At 49.1% G+C, this 23,089-nt stretch overlaps 1 protein-coding gene across 2 annotated transcripts in view; it reads right to left on the bottom strand.

Moving 5' to 3' along the window:
- LOC139266895 (gamma-aminobutyric acid receptor subunit rho-2-like) overlaps positions 1 to 23,089 on the bottom strand; it is a 67,715-nt gene that overhangs the window by 4,614 nt on the left and 40,012 nt on the right. For both annotated transcript variants that reach the window (XM_070884511.1, XM_070884512.1), the window contains one exon: positions 6,819 to 6,959. In XM_070884511.1, the coding sequence (XP_070740612.1) occupies positions 6,819 to 6,959 (141 nt within the window). The remainder of the gene's footprint in view (positions 1 to 6,818; positions 6,960 to 23,089) is intronic.

The raw sequence follows: 23,089 nt of genomic DNA, 5'->3' as shown, positions 1-23,089 counted from the left end.
TACAGTCAGGAGGGAGTGGACCTGGGAATCCTCAACATTGACTCCGGACCTCATGAAGTCTCATAGCTTTAGGTCAAGCATGGGCAAGGAAACGTGCTGCTGATTACCACCTACTGCCCTCTCTTAGCTGATGAATCAGTACACCTCCATGTTGAACAACAACAACTTGCACCTTTGATGTAGTAAAATGTCCCAAGGCGCTTCACAGAAGTGTTAGAAAACAAAACAAATACATTTGACATCATTTGGAAGAAGCACAGAGTAGCAAGGGCACAGAATGTACTCTGGGTGGGGGACTTCAATGTCCATCACCAAAAGTGGCTCGGTAGCACCACTACTGACCGAGCGGCAGGTGGTGAGAGAACCAACACGAGGGAAAAACCTACTTGATCTCGTCTTCACCAATCAACCTGTTGTAGATGCATCTGTCCACGATAGCATTGGTAGCAGTGATCACCGCATAGTCATTATGGAGACGGAGACTTGGGCAGAGCCCAGCACGTGAGTGCAAAAGACAAGGCTGACAGATTTGCAACCATCCATCGTGTTGTGTGGCACTACCACCGTGCTAAATGGGATAGATTCAGAACAGATCTAGCAGCTCAAAGCTGGGCATCCATGAGGCGCTGTGGGCCATCAGCTGCAGCAGAATTGTATTCCACCACAATCTATAACCTCATGGCCCCGCATATGCCTCACTCTACCATTACCATCAAGCCAGGGGACCATCTGGTTCAATGAGGAGTGTAGAAGAGCATGCCGGGAGCAGCACTAGGGATATCTAAAAATGAGGTGCCAACCTGGGGAAGCTGCAACACAGCACTACCTGCATGCTAAACAGCGGAAGCAGAATGCCATAGGCAGGGCTCACAATCAACGGATCAGATCAAAGCTCTGCAGTCCTGCCATATCCAGTCGAGAATGGTGGTGGATCGTTAAACAACTAACAGAGGAACAGGTTTCATGAATGTCCCCATCCTCAATGATGGCAGAGCCCAGCACGTGAGTGCGAAAGACAAGATTTGACAGATTTGCAACCATCTTCAGCCAGAAGTGCTGGGTGGATGATCCACATTGGCATTCTGCTGAGGTCCCCACCATCACAGAAGCCAGTCTTCAGCCAATTCGATTCACTCCATGTGATATCAAGAAACGGCTGTGCGCACCGGATACAGCAAAGGCTATGGGCCCTGACAACATCTCGGCTGTCGTGCTGAAGACTTGCGCTCCAGAACTAGCCACGCCTCTAGCCAAGCTGTTCCAGTATAGCTACAACACTGGTCTCTATCCGACAATGTGGAAAACTGCCCAGGTATGTCCTGTCCACAAAAAGGACAAATATAATCCAGCCAATTGCCGCCCTATCAGGCTGCTCTCAATCATCATCAGCAAAGTGATGAAAGGTGTCGTCGATAGTGCTATCAAGCGGCACTTACTAACCAATAACCTGCTCAGTTTGGGTTCCGCCAGGCCCACTCAACTCCAAACCTCATTACAGCCTCGGTCCAAACATGGACAAAAGAGCTGAATTCCTGAGGCGAGGTGAGACTGACTGCCTTCGACATCAAGGCAGCATTTGACAGAGTGTGGCATCAAGAAACCCTAGTAATACTGAAGTCAATGGGAATTGGGGGGAAAACTCGCCACTGGCTGGAGTCATACCTAACACAGAGGAAAATGGTTGTGGTGGCTGGAGGTCAATCATCACAGCCCAGGACAACGCTGCAGGAGTTCCTCAGGGCAGTATCCGAGGCCCAACCATCTTCAGCTGCTTCATCAATGACCTTCCCTCCATCTTAAGGTCAGTAGTGGAGATGTTTGCTGATGATTTCACAGTGTTCAGTGGCATTTGCAATCCTCAGAAAATGAAGCAGTCCATGCCCGCCTGCAGCAAGACCTGGACAACATTCAGGCTTGGCTGATAAGTGGCACACAAGTGCCAAGCAATGACTATCTTCAACAAGCGAGAGTCTAACCACTGCCCCTTGACATTCAATGACATTACCATCGCCGAATCGCCCACCATCAACATTCTGGGGGTCATTATTGACCAGAAACTTAACTAGACCATAAATACAATGGCAACAACAGGTGGTCAGAGACTGGGTATTCTGCGGCGAGTGTCTCACCTCCTGACTCCCTAAAGCCTTTCCAGCATCTACAAGGCACAAGTCAGGAGTGTGATGGAACACTCTCCACTTGCCTGGATGAGTGCAGCTCCAACAACACTCAAGAGGCTCAACACCATCCAGGACAAAGCAGCCCGCTTGATTGGTACCCCATCCACCACCTTAAACATTCACTCCCTCCACCACAGGTGTACCATGGCTGCAGTGGGTACCATCTACAAGATACACTGCAGCAACTCGCCAAGGCTTCTTCAGCAGCATCTCCCAAACCAGCGACATCTACCACCTAGAAGGACAAGGGCAGCAGGCGCATGGGAACACTATCATCTGCAAGTTCATAAGAAATAGAAACAGGAGTAGGCCATTTGGCCCCTCGAGCCTGCTCCGCCCTCCAAGTTACACACCATCCTGACTTGAAGTATATCGCAGTTCCTTCATCGTCAAAATCCTAGAACTCCCTCCCTAACAGCACTGTGGGAGTACCTTCACCACATGGAATGGAGCGGTTCGAGAAGGCGACTCACCACCATCTTCTCAAAGGCAATTAGGGATGGGTAATAAATGCTAGCCTTACCAGCAATGCCCAAATCCCATGAACGAATAATAAAAAAAATTGTTGGACTTGAAATGCACACTACATTTATGAAGGAATCAATGATGGTTCAACAATGTTACCCTTTAAACAAATTTACAACACGACTATCTATAAACCAATGAATTCCACAATGGGCAGAAAACTTACGAACTGAGCCATTGGGATAGGGATATTGTATCTTTAAGAAGAATTTTACCAAGTCGTGCCTGACCCGCCCTGGGACTGCCAGCTTTTTGTCTTGCCATTTCCAAGGCTGGGTAGCACTGAAATATGACATTCTGACCCGAAGCCAAGGTCCAAGCAGCGAGCTGCTCATGCTCACTGCTTACAGAGAAGCAGCAATGGCTGCTGGCAGCTGAGAATGAGTTGTTCAAGCACCCAGAAATGGCAAAAATGTGGAGGCCTTAATCAGGAAACAAGTCACCAATGTGGAGAGAAGATGCTGTCATGTTCATAAGACTAGTCTTTTCCTCTTGAGGAGAGTCAGGATTAAGAGTCAGCTGACAAAGCGACTATGGAATCTTTTAAACGCAGTCACATAAAAACAATGATGTAGTAAAAATGAAACTAAAAGTGAGGTTATTCTGATTTTTTTAAATCCATTTTAAAACCAGGACAACTTCTTGTCTAGTTTAGTGGCCACCATATGTTATGATCATAAAATGTAAAAACTCAGCAATGCAATTTACTTTTTTTACAATGGGGAGTGGGGAAGGTATTCTGGCATGAATTCCCCAGGATAAGCTTATTGTAAGGCCTTATATAGAGATAATCCTTTAATGCCAATAGATGCAGTCATAACACTTGAAATAAGAGTAATTCAGCAATTCTATCATGTCAGCTGGATATGTTAACTCAGCTTATTACGTAGACAGCAATTCCTCAAAGTAAATGGTGTTTTAAATATATAGCTATAATTTTGGGGAAATAAATAACCTAGCAAAATCAAAAGATTGAAAAAAAATCATGCTCTAATTATTCCAAAAATGTACAACAGTAGAAAAGAACTACACATTTCATGATTTAAAAGAAAAGAGAAGCTGAGCCCTGACATCCTACAGGACTCTCCAAATCTCTCGCTGTAAATCCAGTTCGAGACCAGCGGATCCCCCTGGGATGCGGCATTAAGAGCCCTTTCCAACCATTTAGACTGCTTCTCTGGGGGTTCTGTTGGTCATCCGCCAGTTACAGTGGGAGGCTGGGAGAACCCCCACAGCTTTTCAGAGCCCTGATGTTTAATCACACAACTTACCTTGATGCCATTAGAGAATTATGGACAGTAGGAATATGTGTGCGTACAAGGACCGTGCAGCAGAGCTGGTCTCGTCGTCTTGGTTAACCCTTGCCACTGGACCAGGACCTAGCTCTGTCAAGCCCATGTGGTGACTGTTGTGCAACGGCCACACCACGTTAAAAGAATCCACGCACAGGCATCTTCCACCTTTCATTATGTAGTTCGGGACCTGGAATATCAGGTCCCTCACTGAAACACCTGTGAACTCATCCCTTTTTGGTGTGGAAGCAAGTCATTCTCGATATGAGGGACTGCCTAATACTATGCTATACAAATTATACCACAGGGAAACTCTGCTCATGTCTTTAATCCCTAAGAATATGTTTCACATTACAGTATCAGCAGTTCATTCGCAATGAAAACAAACAACTTCAAATATGGTGTTTGTCTACTTTGGGTGTCATTCATTTAAATCTCCAGTGCCACGCAGTTGTCTTTAAATGTTTTGTATCCTCAATGTATTTGTCGAAGTAAAACATCATCAACTTCAGGGATTCCAGCTGTGTTGACAGTTTCCCAAATTGTTCTTCAAAATAACAGAAATTTTGTCCCTAATTAATACCCACTCTTAATAAATCCTCATGTGAAAACAGGATTTTTCACTCTCCTCTCACCTTATAAAAGGTGCATCTGAATAGAAAATACTTTACATAACCGCACTAATGTATTTTGAACATGGTGCTTGTACTTGGAGAGGCATTTCAGCGGCAGCAGTGGGGAAATATATCTGTTCAAAACTTCTTCTTGGCTCCCACTGTTATGAAGAGATTTACGGTTTCCCATGGAAGTCCATTTTATTGTGAAAACCGCTTGTGTATTTATGCCACTGACATCCATTTCTCACTTAAGCTCCTTCCAATCAATGATTAGGTATCATATTCTCCACTCTTTCTTTCAGAATTTACATTATTCATATTGGACAGCATACATTATGACAATATTTTGCTCCACATCAGCTGTTTTCAAAATCTGGGTGATCCTGATACGCACCAACCTTCCACCTTGACCATCTTTGTATGAGCTGCAAGTGAGCCAAGTCAGGCGGAGGGCTAGTCACATAGCTGTGAACTCACATTCCGAGGGGGACTCCCGAAACACATCCTCCAATGAAATAATTCATCGGATCATCTTTGGTTCCTTGGTGATGTGCAGATAGGCAAGTGGTTATTCCAAAAGTTGCAGCAAGTGTAGCCATAGTTAAGGTGCTCTGTGCGCAGCTTCAACATCTTTTTTTAGGTGAAAATTCAATAATGACAGGCTGAGGCAACAAGGACGAGATCGGCCCTGAGCCATGTCATCTCCCAGGTTTTGTTCATAAACTCATCTCCATCTTCTGAGGCTTCTTAAATCCTCAAGTTGCACAAATAATGCAAATTTCTTCCAAGTTTTAATGTAATTGAAATTGAAATGTGCAGCATCAGACAGAATCGTAGAATCATAAAGCACAGGAGGAGGCCATTTGGTCCACTGTGCCTGTTCTTGCTCTTTGAAAGAGCTATCCAATTAATCCCACTTCCCTGCTCTTTCCCCATAGCCCTGCAATTTTTTCCATTGCAAGTATATATCCAATTCCCTTTTGAAAGTTGTTATTGAATCTGCTTCCGCCACTCTTTCAGGGAGAGCAGTCCAGATCATAACAACTCGCTGTGTAAAAAAATTTTTCATTTCCCCCTTGGATCTTAAATCTGTGACCTGTGGTCACCGCCACTCGTACCGATAAAAACAGTTTCTCCCCATCCAATCGATCAAAACCTCCTGATTTTCTCTCCACAGTCTCTCTCCACAAGTTCTTTTGACCTAGTTTGTTGCTAATCTTCATATTTGGAGGGCTGGCAGAGAAGTAATGAAGCTCATACACCCAAGGGAATGCTTGTAACTGGCAAAACTGTGGCCAGAACTAACACATTTTTTGCTAGGAGTCAGCCACGAATCACTAAGTTTTAGAGGGTTCATTACTGAATTTTCATAGATAGGGCCTCAGAAAAAGAATCACTATTGATCAGAATTAGCACTGCAAAAACACTGGAAAGTAGACCAACCCATATAATATTTCATTTACAAATTATTTACAGATTTTTGTACCAAAGCAGAGCTAAATCTGGACAACCATATATAAAGAAATTTTTAATCCCTGACTAATGGAATGTATTAACTTCAATATTCTATACATAATTTTATGATGAAACACGTTAAATGTTATTGTAAAATGTATGTTCTATGCTCCTGTCTATAGGAATGATCCACTGGCTTGTGACCTATGACACTATCATTTAAATGGGTTGTTGTCAGTAGCATGGCTGACATCAAAACAGTTCATCTTATAGAAAATCTGTAATAAAATCATGAGTAATTTGTTGTACTCTTGATGCAACTTACTTGTATGTTTATTTTTAAATAGATTTTTCTGGTCATTGCATTCTGCTTTGTCTAATTTTTGCAAACAGAGTTTCATGTTCAGCTACCTTTTTTGGCCAAATACAGTATTAATAGTTTTTCTTTTATTGACATAATCTATGGCAGCATAGTGACTTGGGACATGCAGTATCAAATGCGCTATATCATGATAAGGTAAGATACAAATTCTCATCTGTGATTCTCTACCTGGTGGGCTACTGATCTCAGGCAGGTCGTCAAGGAGTGTCCTGAAAGGAAGTCAGGAGCTGCCCCATGAGGAGGGAGCTAAAACTGAAGGATGAGTAAACCAAGGCTGCTCAGTTGTTCAGCCATCTTTTAATTTCTCTGCAGGAACACCAAATAAACTTGATGAAATTACGTTCGTGTGTCACACAAAAACACTCACCTGTACTACTATAGAAAGCCAATCTGGAGGTAGTGTGAAATTTCTGTATGAGAAACTGAGACAAAGAGACCTTCTCATCTGTCTTCAATGCTTCTTCGCCATCCATCCAATACAGCATTAGGTCATCTTCAGTGTAAGCATCTGCCATGAAAGAGGTATCAACACAGTGTTTAATTGTCACAGATTGAAACTGGATAGTGAGAACTCGGGCTCTGGTGAACAGCTAATATTGTAACATTAATTTTAGTTACAAAATCACCTACCACATGCAATTCAAAATCTGATGTAATGCATTTAACAATAATTGTAACCCTATGAAGCATCTTCACCTACTAGCAGAGCACCTCCATTTTAGATTCAAAGGGGGAGAAATTCGGCAGCAAGCCATTTAGGACGTTAACTTTTAAAATTTTGAAAAGTTAGTGCCAGGCGCAAATGAATCCTAACTTATTCTAAATTGGACTTTAGTGCACCAGGAAGGATGGCGAGGGGAGGAAGGGGGGGAGAGGGGGAGGGGGGGCGGGGGTGGTGGTGGTGGTAAATGAAGTGTTAATGGCCTCAGTGGGGCGTTGCAGGGGCGCTAACAGCAGAATGCTACTCAATTTCAGGTCACTTGTATTCAGCAATCAATCCTTCACACTGGCTCATTCCAGCTCTTAAAGGGGAGGTTATATCAAGCTGCTCATTTTCAGTAGTACTGCATTTGAGGGAGAGCTGAGAGCAAGTTGAAGAAGTTTCGAGTATGGCTGGTGTAAATCCAGCTGGAAGGGAGAGGGCACGGCATTTTAATTGTGATGTATGTAGCACTCAAACCACTGACTCCACGCTGTCTGGTTTTGGAGTAACTGCTGTGACCTTAGTCCTTTATTGTGTAACTCCAGAGTGCCTCTCAGGTGTGGTGGACAGCCTTTTATACTTTGTCTTGCAGGTACTTTCAGGTCTCCCACCACAGCGCCCTCTGTGGCGCACCATTGTACTTATACATTTGATGTACCTGGACAATACATAACAACTCACTCCCCCGCCAGTTCCAAAAGCCATTGCCGGTGACCTCGGCCTTGTTTGTCCTGGTTGATTTGTGAGTGTGAGTCCATGACCATTCACTTCCCTCTTCTCCCCCATGTGGAGATTGTGCAAGCATGTGGTATTTGCAGTCCTTACATGGGTGATAAAGTACATGAGCATAACCTCCAACAGAAAGCAGGTATACACAGACGTACATTTATGTGGTACATATAATATATGTGGTACAGATGTTCTGTCAAAAGGTTGCAGGTACACTGAACAGTTATTTAATCCCAGCTCCTCTGGTTGAGGTACGGTGGCAGTATACAGCCCCTTTTTGCCTGAGGTAATGGGCTGTGCTGAGACAGGGTATCGCAACTGGTGCGTTGCCTCTGTTCTCAGAAAGTAGTTGCCTTGGCGGCTCATCTACAGCCGCTGAACTATTGCATGAATCATATAAATCAAAAATCGCATTAGTCCATTTAGTCGTTAGCCACGGATCCATTACCCTTTTTACTTGTACCTCGTGGTGTTAACTCTCTTCATAATTCATATCCATTATTTTAAACACAGTAACCATTCAGCATTAAAATATTAACTCTTATCATAAATCTGAATTCTTACATTCACATAGCTCATTTAGACTCGCTCTTGCCTTACAAAAGTCTCCTGTGCAGACCGCCAACGGTGTATGGCCCTTTTAAGACTCCCGGGTGCATTTCCCTTTTAAGATGCCATCTTGTGGTTCCCACGAGGCTTCCACTGGGCGCCACTATTTTAGTTGCTCTGCTGGCCTTTGTCTGCAGAGCTCTGTTGCCACGAGGCTCACCACCATCTTGGGCTCGCTGGCGAAGAAGGAACAGAAGGAACAAAGAAGAAAGAAAGAAGAAAAACGGCCCAGAGCAACTTATCTTGACTCTGGCAGAAGTAACTCCCTGAACTCTATCAGTCATAGTCCTTATGAGAGCGGCCTCCGTAATTGCTGCCGCATCCACCGCTCTGGCTCGCGTTCTTCCGAGTCAGACCAACCGCCGCCGTAGCCTCCGCCTCCGCCTCCACCGCCGCCGCTGCTGTAGCCTCCGCTCCTATCGCTGTCCCCGCAACTGCCACCCCTCCTGCGGCCGCCGTAGCCGCCTCTCCCGCGGCTGCCGTGGCCGCCACCACCATAGCCGTTACCGCCACTCGACTTTTCCTCTGCGTGGGCCCCCCGGATTTGTCGGCCATCGATGGACCTCCTGCTCATCGCCCACAGCGCCCCGCCGGCCCGCACCCCAGCGATCAGCCCGCACCTACAAGACTGCTCTTCCAGGGTCTGCTCGTCTGTAGAGGCTGAGGCTGCAGGATTGCTTGAGGTCAGGAGTTCTGGGCTGTGTGGGGATTTAGACTGCAGATGAACAGCTTCTTTCTCCTCCAGCTCGGTCGGCGCTGCTCTTTGGGAACCCAGGGAACAGCAGTCTGTGGAGGAATGAAGTCTTCTCAGCTCCCACAGACCTTTCCCATCCACCTCCTGCCAAGAAGCGTCGGCCCATCGCCCGCAATGACTCACAAAGGTAAACCGTGCGTCTCGCCCCCGTGAGATACCTGCACCATCGCTCTGCCAAGAACGGGTATAAGTTCCCTGGTGTAGGTACGCAGCTTCGCCGTGACCGGGACCAGCTTGGGTCGTGCAGCTGGGTTGACCCACAGTTTATCAAATGTTTCCTGACTCATCAACGACGGACCCGATCCAGTATCTACTTCCATACTCACTGAGACTCCGTTAATCTTGACTTCCGTAGTCACCGGGGCCGAACCGTCAGTACACGTATACAGTCCAAACGCCTCATCTTCTTCTGCCTGCTCGTCGCTGGAAAATGGACCCTCTACCATCTCCTCAGCCACACGGTGAGTCGTATTTCTTTTGCACATACGCTGAAGGTGGCCTTTCGTGTGGCAAGTATTGCACGTATACTCCGCAAACCTGCACCTATGAGCCCCATGGCTTCCTCCGCAGCGCCAGCTATTCGATTAGCCCCCCTCGGCGGACTCTGAGTTCCAGGACCCCGAGGTCTCTGTCCTGGGCAGAGCCACTTTCTGCGGTTTTGTCCGTGGTGGGCGCTATCCTGTGGACAGTGCCTGCCGGGTTCAAGACTGTGTGGATCATCTGCTTGATGCTGCAAGTCGAGGTCATAAATGCCCTGCTGATGGTGATGGCTTGCTTCAGGATGACTGTAGGTTCAGTGGATAGCAGCCTGTGAAGGAGACCCTCATGGCCAATCCCCATAACAAAAACATCTCGCAACGCCTCGTCAAGATGTGTGCCAAAATCACATGGCGCCACGAGTCTCCAGAGGTCCGCAGCATATTTGGTGACATCCTGGCCCTCAGGTCTGCGGTGGTGGTAAAATTTGAGCCGGGCCGTGAGGATGCTCTCCTTCGGTTTCAGTTGATCACGAATGAGTGCGATCAGCTCCTCATATGACTTGTCCCTGGCGCTCCCGGGTGCCAGCAAATCCCTGACGAGACAGTAAACCTCATCACCACAACTGGAAAGCAATATCGCCTTACACTTCTCTCTCTCAGTGCGTCCGTGTTCCCCGTCAGGTCATTTGCTGTGAAGTAGTACTCGAGCCTTTCCGTAAAGGCCTCCCAATCATTGCCCATCATAAAATCCTTTAACGAGCCCAAAGTAGCCATGGTTGCTTGAAGTTCATCCGTGTCCTTGTCGCCAATGTGATATATGTAGCACTCAAACTACTGACTCCACACGGTCTTGTGTTGTAGTAACTGCTGTGACCTTAGTCCTTTATTGTGTAACTCCAGAGTGCCTCTCAGGTGTGGTGGACAGCCTTTTATACTCTGTCTTGCAGGTACTTTCAGGTCTCCCACCACAGCGCCCTCTGTGGCGCACCATTGGACTCATACATTTGATGTACCTGGACAATACATAACATTAATGACGTGGCATTGAAGGCATGGTGGGGGTAGTGGAGAGAAGGAAGGATGCGCTCTTCCCGGCAACTGGAAGGAGGCCATTGCCACAGGTCTTCAGGGCAATGTGGAGGGAAGTGGCAGAGGTGGTATCAGTCAGCACTGTAGTTGTAGTGTTCCTGCACCTTACTACAAACTCACACGAGGCATAGATATATCAGACACAGACACTCTGTGACCTTTATTGCCCGGACCAGGGAGTGCTAACCCTGGGTGGGACCTCCCCTTTTATACCTGGAAACTCAGGTGAGGAGTGTCTCCCGCAAGTTCGCCCCCTGTGGTCAGGGTGTGCATTTCTAGGGTACAGGTACAGTGTACATGAGTTACAGTTACTTGACTATGTCATTGCAAGATGGTTAAATACATGACATCACCTCCCCCCTTAAGTCTTTTTGTTTCAGAGGTTAAGTCTGTCAAGTCTCTCCCGCAGTTGTGGCTCTGGTGGCTGAGCCTCGGCACATGTCTCTGTCACTTGAGGTGATTCCGGCCTGTCCGGGCTGGCCGCAGGGACTGTGCCTGCTGAGGACTGTCTTTGTTGCTTGTCCACTGGCAGTGGTGTGGGTACCATCTCATACTCTTCTTCAGGTTCCTCCGTGTCTATGCTGAACCTTTTCTTTACTTGGTCCAAGTGTTTGCGGCATATCTGCCCATTGTTTAGTCGGACCACCATGACTCTATTTCCTTCTTTGCCAATTACGGTGCCCTCAAGTCACTTGGGTCCCAAAGCATGGTTAAGAACAAATACCGGGTTATCTATTTCTATACACCTCCCCCTTGAGTTTCGATCATGGAGTTCAGTTTGGGACTGGCGCTTGTCCTCAACAATGTCTGCCAGAGCTGGGTGAATGAGGGACAGCCGCGTCTTGAGCGTGCGTTTCATGAGGAGTTCTGCTGGCGGGACTGCCGTGAGCGAGTGCGGGTGGGACCTGTAGGCCAGCAGGAGGCACGATAGGCGGTACTGAAGGGAGGGTCCTTGGATGCATAGCATGCCCTGCTTTATGATTTGAACCGGCCGTTCTGCCTGGCCATTGGAAGCCGGCTTGAATGGTGCTGTCCGGACGTGCTTGATACCATTGCCCGACATAAACTCCTGGAATTCATGGCTGGTGAAGTACGGGCCATTGTCGCTGACCAGGATGTCCGGCAAGCCATGGAGTCGCGAAAACCGTACGCAGACTCTCCACGGTGATGGATGTCGTGCATGAGTTCAATATGATGCACTCGATCCACTTCGAGTATGCATTGACAACGATCAGGAATATTTTCCCCATGAACGGGCCCGCATAGTCTACGTGAATACGTGACCGTGGTCTGGTGGGCCATGGCCACGGGCTGAATGGGGCCTCCCCGGGGGCATTGCCCAGCTGGGCACACGTCATGCACCTGCAAACCCAGTGTTCCAGGTCTGAGTCAATCCCCGGCCACCATACATGTGACCGGGCAATGGCCTTCATTAACATGATGCCAGGGTGCTCGCTGTGGAGTTCCCTGATGAACGCTTCCCTTCCTTTCTGGGGCATGACTACTCGGCTGCCACATAGCAGGCAGTCGGCTTGGATGGAGAGCTCCCCCATCCGTCTCTGAAACAGTCTGACTTCCTCGGGGTACGCCCTGTATATGGGCGCCCAATCCCCAGTCAGGATACATTTCTTTATCATGGATAGGAGGGGGTCCCTGTTGGTCCAGAGTTTGAGCTGGCGGGCTGTGATGGGGGATCCTGCAGTGTCAAAAGCCCCAACGGCCATGACCATCTCGGTGCTCTGCTCCGACGCCCCCTCGGTGGGCGCGTCAGCACAATTTTCGGTGCCTGGCCAGTGCCGTATGGTGTAGTCATACGCAGCCAGCGTGAGAGCCCAGCACTGTATGCGAGCTGATGCATTGGCGTTGACAGCCTTGCTGTCGGACAACAAGGATGTTAACTGCTTGTGGTCAGTCTCTAGCTCGAACTGTCTACCAAAAAGGTACTGGTGCATCTTTTTCTCACCGTAAACACACACGAGTGCTTCCTTCTCAACCATGCCATATCCACGCTCTGCCTGGGAGAGCGACCTGGAGGCGTAAGCCACCGGTTGGAGTCGGCCGTCATTGTTACCCTGCTGCAACACACACCCAACCCCGTAGGATGACGCATCGCATGTTAAGACCAGTTTTTTACAGGGATCATACAAAGTCAACAGTTTGTTGGAACACAGCAGGTTCCTCACCTTATTGAAAGCCCGTTCTTGACAGTCCCCCTAAAACCATTCACAACCTTTACGCAGGAACATGTGTAACGGCTCCAACAATGTGCTTAAGTTCGGCAGAAAGTTCCTGTAAAGTCCTCTCCCTGCAGTACAGACTCTTCACACGAGGCACATGTTGAAGTCAAGGTCACTCAGGACCTGCACCTTTATTACACAGCTCTCGAATGGCACACTTGCCTGAGACCTGTCCTTATATACCTGTCTGGGACAGGTATCCAATGTCTCCTGCAAGTGCACCCCTGGTGGTAAGGTAAGCTTGTGATTACAGGTCATCTCTAGTTACAGTCATGTATAGCATGGTAAGACACAGTTATGTACAGTAGTGTGAGATACATGACATCACCCTCCCCCAAGGTCTTATTGTTTTTATAGGTTCAGTCTCTCAGGTGGTCTACGCTCTCGCGTGGAGCGTCTTAGTTGTGGTTCAGTTGTTTGCCTTGGTGCCTGTTTTTCTTTCGGTGTGATTGCTGGTATCTCGCCTGGGCTGTCTGTTTCGTTCAGTATGATTGTTGGTGTCTCGCCTGGGCTGTCTGTTGGGATTGCCCTTTCCTCAGGTTGTTCCCTCTGTCTGTCCACCAGATGTGGTGTGAGTTCCACATTGTAGTCTGCCTCTGGTTCAGCAGTGTTGTTGGTAAATCTACTTTTGACTTGGTGTACATGCCTCCGGCAGGTTTGGCCATTGTCCATTTGTATCACCAGTAGCCTGTTTCCTTCCTTGCCTGTTACTGTCCCTGCAAGCCATTTGGGACCCCTGCCATAGTTTAGCACAAACACTTTGTCCTCTATCTCATTCCACCTCCCCCTCGAGTTTCGGTCATGATACTCAGTTCCGGCGCTTTGCCTCAGCGATTTCATGCATGTCTGGGAGGATTAATGAGAGCCTTGTCTTTAAGGTCCGTTTCATCAATAGTTGCGCGGGGGGATCTCCAGTCAATGAATGCGGACGAGATCTGTATCCCAGCAGCAGTTGCGACAGGCGGTCCTGCAGCGTGAGACCTTGGATTTTGAGCATGCCTTGTTTAATGATCTGCACTGCTCGCTCCGCCTGGCCGTTGGAGGCCGCTTGAACGGTGCCGTCCTAACGTGATTTGTGCCGTGGTCACTCATGAAATCTTGGAATTCTGCGCTGGTGAAGCACAGACCATTATCATTGACCAATATGTCAGGAATGCCATGCGTTGCGAACATGGTTCCAAGGCTCTCCACAATGGTGGAGGTGGTGCTCGAGTTTAAAATGGTGCATTTGATCCACTTTGAAAATGCATCTATAACTATGAGGAACAGTTTTCCCATGAATGGGCCCGCGTAGTCTACATGCACCCGCGACCACGGTTTGGTGGGCCAGGGCCAGGGGCTCGGGGGGGGCTTCCCTGGGGGCATTACTGAGTTGGGCACAAATGGTGAACAGTCGGAAGCAGAGCTCCAAATCCGCGTCAATGCCAGGCCACCAGACGTGGGATCTGGCTATGGCCTTCATGAGAACGATCCCCGGGTGCTCGCGGTGGAGCTCCCGGACAAATGCCTCTCTGCCTCGCAGACGCATGACTACTCGGCTGCCCCATATCAGGCAGTCTGCTTGTAGTGATAGCTCATGCATGCGCCTATGGAAAGGTTTGATCTCCTTGGGGCAGGCATGACGAGCCTCTGCCCAGTCACCAGTTAAGACACATCTTTTTACTAGGGATAACATGGGGTTGCTGGTTGTCCAGGCTCTGATTCGGCAAACCATCATGGGCGAACCTGTGGACTCAAAGGCATTGATTGCCATGACCATCTCACAGTCCTGTTCGTCAGACCCTTCTGTGGTCGCCAGGGGTAGCCTGCTAAGCGCGTCGGCACAGTTGTCTCTGCCTGGTCTGTGCCTTATGGTGTAATCATAATAGGCCAGCATGAGTGCCCACCGTTGAATGCGCACCAAGGCGTTGCTGTTTATTGCCTTGCTCTCGGATAGTAGGTACATGAGAGGCTTGTGGTCGGTTTCTAACGTGAACTTGGCCCCGAAAAGGTATTGGTGCATCTTTTTGACAACGTATACGCACGTGAGCACCTCCTTCTCCACCATTCCGTACCCGCGCTCCACCCGCGAAAGTGACCTGCAGGCATAAACTATGGGTTGTAATTTACCCGCACTATTGACATGTTGCAAAATGCACCCGACCCCGTACGGTGACGCATCACATGTAAGAACTAGCTTTCTACCTGGATCAAAGAAAGCCAAAACACTGTTGGAACACAGAAGGTTGCGTGTCTTGTTGAAGGCGCGTTCCTGGGCGTCCTCCCAAAACCAATCACACCCCTTTCTGAGTAGCACGTGGAGAGGCTCCAGCAGCGTGCTTAAGTTCTGCATAAAGTTCCCAAAGTAATTGAGCAGCCCGAGAAAGGCACGCAGTTCTGAGACATTCTGGAACCTGGGTGCCAGGCGGATTGCTTCGGCTCTGGACTCTGTTGGGTGGATTCCATCAGCGGCAATCCTTCTGCCCAAATATTCAACCTCGGGCGCGAGAAACAGGCACTTGGATTTCTTAACTCTTAGACCTACCCGATCCAACTGCTTTAGTACTTCCTCCAAATTGCGGAGATGGGAGTCGGTGTCCCTGCCCGTGATAAGTATATTGTCTTGAAACACAACCGTCCCCAGGATGGACTTGAGCAGACTCTCCATGTTGCACTGGAATATAACAGCCGCCGACCTGATGCCAAATGGGCATCGATTGTACATGAAAAGGCCTCGATGTGTGTTGATGGTGGTGAGTAGCTTGGACTCATCAGTCAATTCTTGCGTCATATACGCAGATGTGAGATCTAGTTTTGAGAAAAGTTTTCCTCCAGCCAATGTGGCAAGTAAGTCCTCCGCTCTGGGCAGCAGGTATTGGTCCTGTAGGGAGACTCTGTTTATGGTAGATTTGTAGTCCCCACAGATTCGTACGGATCCATCAGGCTTCATGACTGGGACGATGGGACTTGCCCAGTCGCTAAATTCCACAGGTGATATAATGCCTTCCCGCAGAAGCCTGTCCAGTTCATGTTTAATCTTTTCCCTCATCACATAGGGTACAGCTCTAGCCTTGTGATGGACCGGTCTAGCATCCTGTGTGATGTAGATTTTGACTTTAGCCCCTGGCTGAAAGAGATGTTCAAATCGACTTAGAACTGTTGAGCAGGAGGTCCGTTCCTCTGACGACATGGCGTGAACATCATCCCATTTCCAGTTTAGTTTTGCCAGCCAGCTTCTCCCCAGCAGCACTAGGAGATCTCCGGGGACAATCCACAGGGGAAGTCGGTTCACTGTCCCTTTGTGTGTGACTGAGAGCATCGCGCTGCCAAGGACTGGGACGATTTCTTTGATATAGGTCCTTAGTTTGGCGTCGACCCTTGTGAGCTTTGGTCTGTCTCTTTTGTGTGACCACAGCTGTTCAAATTGTTGAGCGCTCATGAGAGATTGACTCGCTCCTGTATCCAGCTCCATGTTGACGGGTATCCCGTTGAGTAGGATCCTCATCAGTATTGGAGGTGTCTTGTAAGAGCAGTGGCCATTGATCGTGTTGACCCGCTGTACCTCGGTGCCCCGGGTACTGTCCACACCGTCTTCAGGTCCGCTTTCCGACCCTTCCAATTCGTATACCAGCCGAGCTGCCGTTTTTCTGCACATGCGGGCCAGATGCCCTGTATAGTCGCAGTTTCTGCAAACAGCATGCTGAAATCGACACCCCCTTGATGAGTGCCTTCCCCCACATCTCCAGCACTGACCGCTTCCATTGTTTCCAAAGGATGAGCTGCGTCTGGCTGATCTCTCTTGAGCTTCTCTCAGTTTGTAGTTGATTGACGAGGTGTGAACGGCCGTTCATGTGGCCCTTGATGGCTTCTGGCACCACTGCCTGCTGTTGAGGGCCTGCTCTCCTGCCTTTGTCTGTGTATGGGGGTAGCGGCTTGTTTCATGCTGTGAACCCCTTGTTCCGATGTTTCGTTAGTTGTCATACCCACAGTGTAGATCACCCTCGTTTCTTCTTCTCTTGCCAGGAATGTCTGTGCAACCAGTGCTGCTGCCTCTAGGGTCAAGTTCTTGGTCTCTATGAGCTTTCGGAATATGCCTGCGTGGCCTAATCCCTCAATAAAAAAGTCTCTCAGTACTTCTCTCCTTAGTTCACCAGTGAACTCACATAAGCTAGCCAACCTCCGAAGTTCCGCCATGAAGTCGGATATGCTCTGGCCCACACAGCGTCTGTAGTTATAGAACCTGTGTCTGGCCATGTGTAGGCTGCTCGCTGGCTTCAGGTGGTCTCTTACCAGTGTGCTCAACTCTTCAAACGACTTGCTTGCTGGTTTCTCGGGTGCCAGCAGGTCCTTCATTAAAGCGTATGTTTTCGAGCCACAGCTGGTCAAGAGATGGGCTCTTCTCTTGTCTGCCTTGTCGTCGCCTAACCAGTCTTTGGTTACGAAGCTTTGCTAGAGCCTTTCTATAAAGTCCTCCCAATTATCTCCAGTATTGTATTTTTCATCTGAGCCATTGGTCGCCATTCTGTGGATTCTGTAACCCCTTAACTCGTCGCCACTGTAAAGTCCTCTCCCTGCAGTACAGACTCACACGAGGCACATGTTGAAGTCAAGGTCACTCAAGACCTGCACCTTTATTACACAGCTCTCGAATGGCACACTTGCCTGAGACCTGTCCTTATATACCTGTCTGGGACAGGTATCCAGTGTCTCCTGCAAATGCACCCCTGGTGGTAAGGTAAGCTTGTGGTTACAGGTCATCTCTAGTTACAGTCATGTATAGCATGGTAAGATACAGTTATGTACAGTAGTGTGAGATACATGACAGTTCCCAAAATAGTTCAAAAGTCTCAGGAATGATCGCAACTCCGACGTGTTGCCGGGCCTGGGCGCCCGGCGGATCACCTCCGTTTTTGATTCAGTGGGTCGGATCCCGTCTGCTGCAACCCTCCTGCCCAAAAACTCGACCTCTGGGGCCAAAAACACACACTTGGCCTTTTTCAGCCGCAAGCCTACCCGATCCAGTCGGCGTAGCACCTCCTCCAGGTTGTGGAGGTGTTCTTCGGTGTCTCGACACGTTATGAAAATGTCGTCGTGGAATACGATCGTTCCAGGAATGGATTTGAGCAAGCTTTCCATGTTTCTCTGAAAGATGGCTGCTGCCAAATGAACACTTGTTGTAGATAAATAATCCCTTGTGCGTCATGATGGTGGTCAGAAGCTTGGATTCTTCAGCCAGTTCCTGAGTCATGTAGGCCGAAGTGAGGTCCAACTTCGTGAACAGCTTGCCACCTGCCAGCGTGGCAAAAAGGTCCTCCGCTCTCAGGAGTGGGTATTGGTCTTGCAGCGACACTCGGTTGATTGTGGCTTTGTAGTCGCCACAAATTCTAACCGAGCCATCTGCTTTGAGGATGGGAACGATGGGATTTGCCCAGTCGCTGAATTCAATGGCAGAAATTATGCCCTCTCTGAGCAGCCCGTCCAGCTCACATTCAATTTTTTCACGCATCACATACAGCACAGCTCTGGCTTTGTGGTGCACTGGTCTGGCGTCCGGAGTCTACTTTAGTGCCCTTGAACGTTCCGACACCGGGTTGAAACAGTGACACGAATTTTTGCAGGACCTGTGAGCATGAACTTCGCTCCACGGATGAAATGGCGTGCACATCCCCCCATTTCCAATTCATCTCAGCTAGCCAACTCCTCCCCAAAAGCGCAGGACCATTTCCCGGAACGATCCAGAGTGGCAGCCGGTTCTGTAATCCATTATGTGTTACCACCAAGTTTGCACTGCCCAGCACTGGAATGATCTCTTTGGTGTACGTCCGTAGCTGTGTCTCAATGCGTTCCAGTTTGGGCCTGCTAGCTCTGTGTGGCCATAGTCTTTCAAATTGTTGGGCGCTCATGAGTGACTGGCTAGCTCCCGTATCTAGCTCCATGTGCCATTCAGTAAGACTTTCATCATCATGGGTGGCGTTTTAGTGTATGAGCTGTGGACGTCAGCCACATGAATCCGCTGAACTTCAGCATTTATGGCTTTACCCCAGGCCTCATCCTGCATTGCAGACCCCTCGTCTGGTTCCTCTGTCTCGCAGATTAGCCTCGCTACTGCCTTTTTGCACATCCTGGCCAAGTGTCCACTGACATTACAAATCCTACAGGTATATTGCTGGAACCTGCAGCTTCTCGCAGTGTGTCTATCCCCGCACCTCCAGCATGAGCTGAGATTGAGATTGCTGTTAACAAAAGGACTATTACCAGGCATTCCTCTCTGATTGCCCATTTGGCTATTTCTAAGCACTCTGATGGTGGGTGTTAATGGTCCCATCGCGGGACGCATTGTTCCTCGAGATGGTGTGAATTGCCGATCCCCTTTCCATTGTCCTTGTTGCGGGCCCACCCTAGAGCCTGTTGCTGCCTGGGCTTTTTCGAAATGCCCTTGCCTGCCTGCGGAGTCCCGAGCCGCATTCACCATGTTAATTCCCTGATCCGTCACCACGTTTGGACCAGGGTTGTGTGCGTAAATTAGCTTGGTCTCCTCTTCCCCTGCCAAAAAGGTTTGAGCTATCAACGCCGCCCCTTCTAAAGTCAAGTCCTTAGTCTTTATGAGCTTCCTGAAAATGCCGGCATGATTAATGCCCTCGATGAAAAAGTCCCTTAACATCTCCCCCCCTGCAGGCATCGGAGAACTTACAGTGACTGGCCTAGCATCGCAGTTCCGCGACGAAGTCAGAGACGTTTTGTCCCTCCCGACGCCGGTGAGAGTAGAACCGGTGCTGGGCCATGTGTACACTACTCACCAGCTGGAGATGCTCACTGATCAGCTGGCTGAGCTCTTCAAAAGACTTGTCCGCCGGCTTTTGGGGTGCGAGCAGGTCTTTCATCAGCGCATACGTCTATGGACCACATCTGGTCAGTAGATGCGCCCTCCGCTTGTCAGCCGCTGTCTCTTCCAGCCAGTCCTTTATGACAAAGCTCTGCTGGAGTCTTTCCACGAAGTCGTCCCAGTCCTCACCCACACAGTAACATTCCTCTGTGCCACCGGTGGCCATCCTCGTGATTTGGTGATTCCCGTTTCTCATCGCCAAATGTGGTGTCCCTGCACCTTACTACAAACTCACATGAGGCATAGATATATCAGACACGGTCACTCTGTGACCTTCACCTTTATTGCCCGGACCAAGGAGAGCTGAGCCTGGGTGGACCTCCCCTTTTATACCTGGAAACACAGGTGAGGAGTGTCTCCCGCAAGTTCACCCCCTGTGGTCAGGGTGTGCATTTCTAGGGTACAGGTACAGTGTACAGGAGTTACAGTTTCATGACTATGTCATTGCAAGATGGTTAAATACATGACAGTAGTAGATCGAACACTCACACAGTGCCGGCAGAAGTTCAATGACCTCAGTCGGGTGATCAAGGTGAGTACATGCTTCCCACCCCCTACATACCAGCCTCTGAACCGGTCTGTGCCTTTAAATAGCGCTCCTTCAGCCGACTTCCGACTGAAACACGATAGCTGAAACACGACACTGACAGTGGGAGGGGGGGTGAGGTTGAGGGTGGATAGTTGTCGGTTGGCAGGGGAGCTCCTAGGGAGCTGCCACCCCGGCGGCCATCTTGAGGAGTCATCTGGAGGGAGTAGAGCATGCTGGGAGATCTCAGAGATGCAGTGATCGTGACTATCTTTAAAAAAGGGGACAAGTCCGACAGCGGCAACTACAGAGGAATCTCCCTGCTATCGGCCACTGGGAAAGTTGTCATTGGAGTCCTCCTCAACCGTCTTCTCCCTGTAGCCGAGGAACTCCTTCCGAAGTCACAGTGCGGATTTCGTCCCCAACGGGGCACAACAGACATGATTTTTGCAGCACAACAGCTGCAGGAAAAATGCAGGGAGCAGCACCAGCCCTTATACATGGCCTTCTTCGACCTTACAAAGGCCTTTGACACTGTCAACCGCGAGGGTCTATGGAGCGTCCTCCTCCATTTCGGATGCCCCCAAAAGTTCGTCAACATCCTCCGCCTGCTCTATGACGACATGCAGGCCGTGATCCTTACCAACAGATCCATTACAGACCCAATCCACGTCCAGACCGGGGTCAAACAGGGCTGCGTCATCGCCCCAACCCTCTTCTCAATCTTCCTCACTGCCATGCTCCACCTCACAGTCAAAAAGCTCCCCGCTGGAGTGGAACTGAACTACAGAACCAGTGGGAACCTGTTCAACCTTTGCCATCTCCGGACCAGGTCGAAGACCATCCCAACCTATGTCATCGAGCTACAGTATGCGGACGACGCCTGTGTCTGCGCACATACAGAGGCTGAATTCAAGGACATAGTCGACATATTTACTGAGGCATATGAAAGCATGGGCCTTATGCTAAACATCTGTAAGACAAAGGTCCTCCACCAGCCTGTCCTCGTCGCACAGCACTGCCCCCCAGTCATCAAGATCCACAGCGCGGCCCTGGACAACATGAATAATTTCCCATACCTTGGGAGCCTCTTATCAACAAGAGCAGACATTGATGACGAGAATCAACACTGCCTCCAGTGTGCCAGTGCAGCCTTCGGCCACCTGAGGAAAAAAGTGTTTGAAGACCAGACCCTCAAATCTACCACCAAGCTCATGGTCTACAGTAATATCCACCCTTCTGTATGGCTCAGAGACGTGGACCATGTACAGTAGACACCTCAAGACGCTGGAGAAATACCACCAACGATGTCTCCGCAAGATCCTTCAAATCCCCGGGGAGGACTGATGCACCAACATTAGTGTCCTTGACCAGGCCAACATCCCCAGTATTGAAGCACTGACTACACTTGATAAGCTCCGCTGGGCAGGCCACATTGTCCGCATGCCAGACACGAGATTCCCAAAGCAAGCGCTCTACTCAGAACTCCTTCACCGCAAACGAGCCAAAGGTGGGCAGAGGAAATGTTACAAGGACACCCTCAAAGCCTCCTTGATAAAGTGCAACATCCCCACCGACACCTCGGAGTCCCTGGCCAAAGACCGCCCTAAGTGGAGGAGGTGCATCTGGGAGGGGGCTGAGCACCTCGAGTGTCATCGCCGAGAGCATGCAGAAATCAAGCGCAGGCAGCGGAAAGAGCATGCGGCAAATCTGTCCCACCCACCCCTTCCCTCAACGACCATCTGTCCCACCTGTGGCAGGGACTGTGGTTCTCGTATTGGACTGTTCAGCCACCTAAGAACTCATTTTAAGAGTGGAAACAAGTCTTTCTCGATTCTGAGGGACTACCTATGATGATGATGATGTCAGCGCCAGGTTGGAACACAGGGGGCAAGAGCGGTAATAGGGTGCTGCGCACGGCGATAACGTCATCATAATTGGGCGCAACCGAGCGGGACGCTGCACGTTAGCTCTGCTGCGAAACCCCCGCCCAATTTATAGGGAGGTGCTGTTCTCGCCGCGCCCGGAGGTGCTAACGGGAGGCACAAACTACCCCAATTTCACCCCCAAAGTATTCAATCAAAAAATTGGATTGCTAGTTTGGATTAAATTGGTTTAGATTTGATCATTAGACTTTTCGCACAACACACAGGCAACATTGTCACAGAGTCGATACATTATGCAGCCAGATTTGACACCACTGTACTTATACACTGGGGTTGATTTTAACGATGCAGGAACGGGGTGGGGAGGCCTTTAGAATAGATCGATTCAACTTACTGTCTCATTCTCACTCTAATCCTGCTGGCCGCCATTTTAACTACAGACAGAAGCAGGCAGGTGCCTCATGAATGCTATGCAAATCAGGGTCCTATGATGTAATAGGACCTTGAAGCCCTTTCCAAGTGGCCGACTCGCTGAGTATAATCGCACAGGTTGGCCTCAGGCACTGACTGACAGCACTATTCAAAGAGGCATTCAGCTGCACTCAGGGGATCACAGGGATTTGTTTGCTATTGGGCTTAATGAATTTCAAAAACACTTTTGAGTTTGGAGATTGCTTGTTTCTGTCTTTTTATTTCTACCTTTCTCACCCTAATAAAGCTTCCACATCTCATCATGGGAGCCATTTTTGCATCATTGCTTTGGA

The sequence above is a fragment of the Pristiophorus japonicus genome, chromosome 7, assembly GCF_044704955.1.
Source record: "Pristiophorus japonicus isolate sPriJap1 chromosome 7, sPriJap1.hap1, whole genome shotgun sequence".
NCBI classification, from domain to species: Eukaryota; Metazoa; Chordata; class Chondrichthyes; family Pristiophoridae; genus Pristiophorus; species Pristiophorus japonicus.
Note: the sequence above shows the minus strand (reverse complement) of the source record. Positions and strands in the feature narration are given on the sequence as shown.